This window comes from Diospyros lotus, chromosome 5 (assembly GCF_014633365.1).
Source record: "Diospyros lotus cultivar Yz01 chromosome 5, ASM1463336v1, whole genome shotgun sequence".
In the NCBI taxonomy this organism is placed as follows: Eukaryota; Viridiplantae; Streptophyta; class Magnoliopsida; order Ericales; family Ebenaceae; genus Diospyros; species Diospyros lotus.
The window spans coordinates 4,784,882-4,793,200 of record NC_068342.1 but is presented as its reverse complement, the minus strand read 5'-3'; the positions used below and the strand labels follow the sequence as shown (position 1 = coordinate 4,793,200).

The 8,319-nt window shown below is 34.9% G+C and overlaps 1 protein-coding gene across 1 annotated transcript in view; it reads right to left on the bottom strand.

Moving 5' to 3' along the window:
- Nucleotides 1–3,452: 3,452 nt before the first annotated feature.
- Nucleotides 3,453–8,319, bottom strand: part of LOC127802476 (uncharacterized) — a 41,943-nt gene continuing 37,076 nt past the window's right edge. Inside the window, exon 3 of the mRNA XM_052338310.1 lies at nt 3,453–3,866. Coding sequence (XP_052194270.1) covers nt 3,712–3,866 — 155 coding nt within the window. The 3' untranslated portion in view covers nt 3,453–3,711. The remainder of the gene's footprint in view (nt 3,867–8,319) is intronic.

Genomic DNA, 8,319 nt, shown 5'->3' with positions numbered 1-8,319 from the left:
ATTCTCTAATTATTCTGACAGAATAACAATATATCATTATTGTCCATCCCATACAATGGTTTTTTTTACCCTTATTTATAATGTTAGGGTGTTTACAATTTTCATAAAATCTAAAATAAAATGATAATATTATGGAGACAAGATGTTTTTATCAATTCTATAAATTTGGGAATGAATTATGCATTATTAGGGATCTAGTTTACCTCGTATAAGATAGGTGGACATCGCTTCCGATTATTTTGTAGTCTTTTTGTTATGTGAGCTAAACGATTAGACCAACGAGTTGAAAGCATATTTGGGAGCTCGCTTGGTTTCGTAGTCTGAGCTTGAATTTTGACGATGTGCAACCTTACCTTGACAACCTCGACCTTGAGCCTATTTGATTTAGGGAAATTGGGCCGGCCTACCGAGTCGAGTCCAACCCATAAGAAAGGTGGTTCAAAAAATACTCATAATAATAGTGTTAAAATAATATTATTTATCTAAACTAAAGATCTCCAATTTAATCGATATATTTTTATTATAAATTTGTGTATCTACACTTTTTTATTTCTTAATAAAAATATACTAACTAAACTGAAAATTTTCCTCTAATTTAGGTAAATTAGATCACCGTATATGTACATGTAGGGCAAAAGCTAATTAAGTGGTCAAAGTTGGTGTCTTTTGTCATTATTTCATTTTGTTGGGAACAAACAAGGGCGTAGGGATAAAGCTAATTAAGTGGTCAAATCAAATTTAAGGGAGAATATTATTGCATACTAAATATTAAGACATAATATTTTGTACGAAATATATAAAAGTCAAAAGTATGGTTGTGAGTAGTCTTCTGTCAGTTGCCACTTCTCCCACGTTTTTGTTGATTAGTCCTTGAGATGGACAACACCGTAAAATGACAGAATTGCCCATAAATTTCAACCTAAATTACACCCAACGACATTGCCTTGCCGCTCTCTGAGATAAGGAGAAATAATTCTACGTACTTTTTCACAAAAAAAATAAATATTTTTAATTATTGTATACCAAAATTTTAATCTTATTTATAAAACAAAAGGGAGTGAATTCCAAATTGCGTCCCAAACAAGGCCTAAGAAGAGTGAAATTAACTCAATCCGATTCAACCACCTCTGACCGGTGGAGAGAAAGCATCTGAGTTGGAATTCTGTCTTCAATTCAATTCAATTCAAATCAATGGGAATCGCATGAAAAACATTAAATTTTGGATTTAAACACTCCAAATTCTCTTTCAGCTAAGTCACATGAACCTCTTTAATTCATGCTTTTACTAAAGTACCCTCCCTCCTATCCATGAATCAATGCATGTGTTGCTCTCTCTTTATTATTATTATTATTATTATTATTATTATTATTATTATTAATAAGTGGTTTGAAATTTATTAACAGGAATAAAGTAAACTAATTATAAACAAAATAAACTTGAAATTCTAATTTTACAATTGGTAATAGTGGGGCATTCTTGGCATTGTACATGAAAGGCAGATGGGGGCGCTTCATTGGTCTTGCCCCTGATGATATTTTTGATAAGTTTCAACGGCCGATTTGAATGCATTGAAGTGAAGGTGAAGGTCAGTTCAAGGTTCATAATTCATTACTAGACCTAGTCAATCACCCCACTCGTTATTTGATTGTCCGAAAGGTGAAACGCTCACTCCGGATGCCCCCACACCCGACCCGACAGATTGTGAGAGGGTTAATTATGGTGATCCAGTCGGACGTAGGGGCTAGACCCGTACTCACCGCACACAAGGAGCCCCCCTCACTTTGGAGAAAAGTATCCCTACATTGTCGCTTGCGAGACTCGATCCCCGGTCATTGTCCAAGATTCACCCCAAGAGACACTTTGTGCCCCCTTTCTTGACCAATTGGGCTGCCCATGCGGGCCACTCGTTATTTGATGGTTCTATTCTAGCAAGTGTTTTTTTTTTTTTTTTTTTTTTAGAGTTTGAAAAATTTATATATCCTTGGCGACAATAAAAAATCAAAGTGTTATGAACTGTAATGAGATAAACTGGCAAGAATCACTATCGTGTTATTAATTATTTAGTTTTATAAGTAATGATTTGCTTTATTTGAAGATAGTAAAACCACAAGTATTTTAATAAACAAGAGATGCTCTTCACCTTAGTTGGCAAATCAAATTCAATATGACATGTAGACATGGTCGATCAACTTCATTTTTTTGCATTTTCTTTATAATCGTGCTCTATGACACTTTTAATGACTTTTGACCAACTAGTTTTTTGTACTCTACTGAAGCATATAACGTTTAGTTTCTTGATGAATATTAATTTTGCTCTCATATATATCTTCTCGTGGAACGGTGTTATGGGCTATGAGCATGCTAAGGCACTCTTAAGTAATCCTTAGAATTGATCCTGTTGTGCTAATACTCTTTGATGCTCATCTTTGAACATCGAGATCTTCGTTGTTTTGCTAATCATCGACTGATCGCTTCATATGATAGTTGTGTATCTTTAATTTTGAAAATTTATTCTCTCTTCAGTATTTTAATTTTATTTTGTTATTTGCTAATTTGCCTCTTTGTTCTTTTTTTTTTTTTTACAAGGCTCGAGATATGCTTTAATAATCTATAGACATTTTTGCAATTTTCGTTTAATGCATTTCTTACTTACAAAAAAAAATTGGCCAACAATATCTAATCAGATACATTATATTATGTTTAATATTAATATATAATATTATTTTAAATATCAAAATTAAGTATGTAAATAATATATTTAATATCTAATCTCATTAGTATTGTTGTTCTTAAATGAGAAAAATTCCCTTCTACTATACATAGACCCAACATAGGGACTGTTTGTTGCAGCTTAAAAGTTGTAACTTTTAACTTCTAGCTTAAAAAAAGTGAGTATGTAATGTTTGTTTTAGTTTGTAGAATTCTAGCTTATAACTTATACTATCTTTTAGAAGGGGTAAAATTTGGCTTTTTCAAAGCTGGGGTACTCTAGTTTCTACAACTTCTGATTAAATAGTTATAGTTTTGTGACAATTTTACCTCTGTTTTTAACAAATAATTATTTTTCTGTCCACGCAATCAAGGGTCTCTCTTCTCCACCGCCATCTCCATTTTCAGATCTCTTCTTCTCTCTCGTCATCTCTCTTTCTCTCTATACACTAATTAATTTTTTTATAACACTTGAAACTTATACATATACACTAATTAATTTTTAAATTATCATTCTATAACTATTAAGGTTATTATGGACAATTATACAAAAATAAGTTATTTTACAGTTTATGATATCAAACATCACAATTGGTTAATTACAACTTTTGAGAAGCTGTAACAAATAAATTTATAACTTATTCTAAATTTTAAAAACTATAATCTAAGAAGTTAGAAATTATAATTTCTTTAATTAAGGTGCAAGAAACGGAGCATAATCCCACATGAGCGACAATCTTAGGATGGACACAACATGATCTACGATATATGGGTGGCAACTTTGTAAACCTTATTTATTTGTCAGATCCATACGCTCAACATGACGCTATAATGGGTGCATACAAGATATGATTTAAGTAAAGGAATGTTGCCATCTCTTTGGAAGGAAGGGTACATCTGAAGGACAGCTTGGAACGAAGTGGTACAAAGGGGCAATTAAAAGAGTTGACTATAAAGCATAAACAAAGGAGGACTACACTTTTATCTTACTTTAATGCTATTTAGGACGCCTTACCAAAGCCAGGCAGTGTGGAAGAGAGAATTTGACAGATACGAATGTCCCTTTCTCTTTGAGTAAGGAGGGCTCCAACATTTGAAAATTTAAGGATAACGTTCACAGTTGGGTACCGACTTTTTGACTTGTTACTATCAATGTCTGTAAAATATTGAATATAATTAACATTTCAAACTTTATTATATACATGTAAATGTAATCACACCCAAAAAAGAAGAAGATAAAATTAAAAAATGTAATTGTCACATTATAAAGTTGAAGTAACATAATAAGTTGTGAGAGACACAATTAAAACCAACAATCATACTTATTGTGAGGTGAGTGAATAAAAAAAGAAAGAAATTATAGCTAAAAAGAGAAAAACCAAAGAGAACTTAATAAAAATACTGAGAGACCCTTACATGAGATGACATAAGACAAAGATGGTACAGGAAAAGCTACAATTGATTGATGTAGCCAACCAAGTCAATACATGTTGAATGTGTTCATATTCAAATGTAACAGGCGTGATTGGTGTAAACTTCATTTGAAATTAATACTCCTAACAGAAAAAGTGAAGAAAAATCAATGCAAACATAACAGTGGACCAAAAATAAAAATAGTAGCAATTGGGAGGGGCATTTGGGCCCATCTCATTGGCTATTGTGTAAGGTGTGATGTAGGAGCTAAGATAATGTTGTTTAAAGAGCTGTGATCATTCTAATGCATTATTATGGATTATACTTAAAAACTTTTCTATTTTGAATTTGTTCCCTTCACATTTTATAAAGGTTGTGTTGTTCCCTTCACATTAAGTGAAGTAAAGGCAGAGTTTCTTTCATGATTAGCAAAAGGCAGAGAAGAGTTCAAGCTTCGTGATTTGGGACTTGTTTCCTCCACATTTAAGTAAAGGCCAAAGGCTTAGCAGTTGCAGCATATATTTAATTGACAGCCAGAATCTTTATGAACTAAATCCATTTATTTCAAGGAGAACATGCAACAAAATCCATTTATTCCAAGTTCATTTTTACCATAAAATCTTCAAACTTAGTTGGATCCGGTCTCACTTTCCTATGGTCCCTCCTGATTGGGTCCATCACTCTTTATCTGAATCTTCCAAATTCTGAGAACAAAACCCGAGCATAACCAGCTCTCAAGATGAATCAAACTCGGTTAGCATAGAGAAAAAGTTTTTGGTTACCTAAGCATCAAGTTACACATGTTCTAGCAAAGACCAAATGGATTATTAGACTTTCTAGAATCGCGTTCTTTTCTCTAATCTTGCTTCCAATGGATCTGCCCGGCTACTTCATTTACCCAGATTGTGAAGCAAAAAAATTCTTCAACAACAACAGAACGTCATAAATTCACAAAACGTGGCTGAAAAGACGACTGAACCGACATTTGCAATATATAAAGAATAACAGCCTTGTGTTTTGGCTAACAATTAAAATCGAAGAGAAGTGCAGTGGTAAAGAAGCATAAGGGGAATCAGATGCTTCTTTACCAGGAATGAGAAAGATGCTACCCACTTTTTCCTTGCATCTGGTCACAAGGATTATGTACAAAATATCTCCTAGGTGGCCTAATTTCACTCCCCTGCTAGTAGCTATAGTTCCCGGGGCTAATCTCAATTCTCTGCTCGTTGCAATAGTGTAGTACCACTGCGTACCAGGCGTCCCATTATCAAAATCATTGTAGACCTCTTCCTAAATGAGCTAAATTCAAGTTCCCACTTGCTTTTTCCTAGACTAACATGTTAGTTACCTGCATCAACAAGATATCCTGTCGGATATAGCATGACAGAATCATTGCAACTTACACTTCTTTGTCCCAGCTTAACAACATTTTTTTTTTTTTTATCGTGTGAGCTAATTAGGCTCATTAACTCTCAAGCATGATACCATTGTAAGGACCCCACCTGATTTATCCAATTAATCCATCTTATTTACATTATGAGGATTGGGTTTTTTTTTCTTTGATTTAATGCCCTCGCGTACTCTTGATACCATTACCACCACACTCCGTGCTACTGTTTTCATCTCTTGGCCGGAAATTGTCCTCATGGATGATGGCACAATGAAAAAATGTAGCTGGGAACTAGCATTCCCTGCCCTCCTACCATCAGCACATTGGGACATGCACTTATAATGATAATGCTTATCATTTAGTGTGCTTAGGGTGATTACAGTCATCAGGTTAAAGTAGGCATTGGAAAACTTTTAACACTTTCTTTTTCCCTTATTTCAATTCCTCATACATCTCAATCAACCCAACAACTGACTTATGATCCAACAGTCGACTTTGCAGAGATACTATCTTTCAATCAATCCAATAATTGACCATCACTTCTCATAGTTGAAGTCTCTTGCATTTTGTTCTGGACAATTGACCTACGGTTAACTGGCACCTATCCACATAGGATGATCTAGAATGTTAGACCTCCCTCTCATGAGTACCATGAACCAAAAATTGAAATTTAAGGAATACAAAGCATTTGGTTGGCTTTTTCACCACGAAGCAGGTCCAATCGAACCAGAGGACCAAACGTCAATTTGTCCATGGTCATTAGCTTTTCAACCTGCCACTGGTCCATGGAGACCAGAAAATGGTCAGGTGGTGGTTGGTGACCTCCTCCAACTTTTCTTCTTCACACTCACTACCACGAGCCACCAACACCCATTCACGTTCTCTCCCACATTCTTCTCAAATCACACATTATCTGAAGATAGCTTGAGGCTTGATGTTTTGAGCTTTCCTTCATTTGATATTATAGGCCTTTAATCAACCCTTAAATTGAGTCCTCCCAAAACTTTGGCCTCTCCATCTCCTTTAACACCCCTCGCATTCAACTGAGGGGTGCCTTCAACGCTGGTCCCACTGGTTGCTGCATTTAAGATTTTGGATGTTACGCAGAAACCTCCCAACATCTCAATCGACTTACACTGCACTTTGCCCGCCCTCACTTGACTCACAAGCTGACCGCCAGCTTTGAAAGTTGAGCTTCCAGGCTCTTTGGACAGCACAATAGACTGTCCTACCCTACCACTGTTCTGGTTTGGTCTTTTCACATCATCATTTGCTCCATGTTTTTAGCACAGACATTTTACTACTTAGAGGTTTCAGTTTGCGCTTATTCATTCCATATGGTATGCACCATTATCACTTATCTTTCTTGCCTTACAACCCAATCCGGCCACCTTCCGGACATCTCACAAGACATACATCATATAAAGACCATACCACATCATTACTCATTTGTACACCCACTTTAGGGTGAAGAGCCTGTTGTTGCAACCCCTTTTTAAGTAGTACAACCAACCATGAACCCCAAGCTAGAACTTAACCTGAAGCCTAAAATCCAATAGTATCGTAATCTTGGGAAAATCAACATTTGTAAATGCTAGAATATCCGAAGTTCAAAATCCTCTAGGTTACAAGTTAACTGATCAAAATAAAGAAATGAAATAAGATCACCCTAGTAAATCCATTGTAATTTCCCCCGGTTCAAGTCCAACTCTAATCAATTTGCTAAGCACCTAAAAATGTTAAGTGTGGTGAGAATACACCTCAGTTGTACATAATCTGCATGTAAGTAAATCATATCCGAAATGTCGCATTTATCTATGTATACCATAAAAACTGGTTTCAAATCCAAATATTCCCAATGCATCAATATGTATCAACAGTAATTAAATCACGTCACAGGGTGTAGTAAGAATGATCTGGCACATAATCATTTGCATATAGAACACGAATAATCAAAGGCATCATTAATCACAATAATCAATCATCAACAATACAATTAGCTGAATGACTGTTTATGCGTACCCTGTGAATCCACAATGTACAAGTGGCCTTTGCCCCAACACCATGTTCTAACCTCTCTACCACTTTTACCTATCACGTTCATGGATATACTTAGTTATTTATACTCATTTATTAACAACGTATTTTGACATTATCAAAATCAAACATTGTCAACAATTTGTTCTATGATACCATGTTCTAACATCTCTATCATTTATACCCATCACATTCATTGATATACTTAGTTATTATTTTCATTTATTCACAACATATTCTGGGATATAAAATCAAACTACTACCAACAATTACCAAACACTCCATTGTAGCTTTTCATAAGTAAATGTCAAGACCTAGGTCTTGAATCTAAGGTTTCTAATGTAGAACAGGAAGGAAGAATGAAAATAGGAGAAACTGAGATAGGAATAGAGAGAAAATAGAGTGAAAACAGAGAAATGAATAGAGAGAGAATATGAGGATTGTATTCAAATTATTGTTATTCTCTAATACAAGTTGGTGTAGCTTTATATACAGCTAACCAAGAAGCAGTTACAGGATGTAAATAAATGCTAACCACCAATTGTAGTGAAAATAATCTGCTACAATGGTCCTCACAATATCTCCTGCACCCTACGAGCTTGACATTTTCCCTTTCCTTCAAAATTTTCTTGTCCTCAAGAAAAGAAAAGATGCTGGGCAGTATGGGGAAATTGAGCTAGCAGATCACGCAAGTATTCCCAGGTGTTATTGTCCGGGTGCAGATGGGACCATTGGACAAGTACTTGTGTAAGAGGAAGGTTGTTCTTGT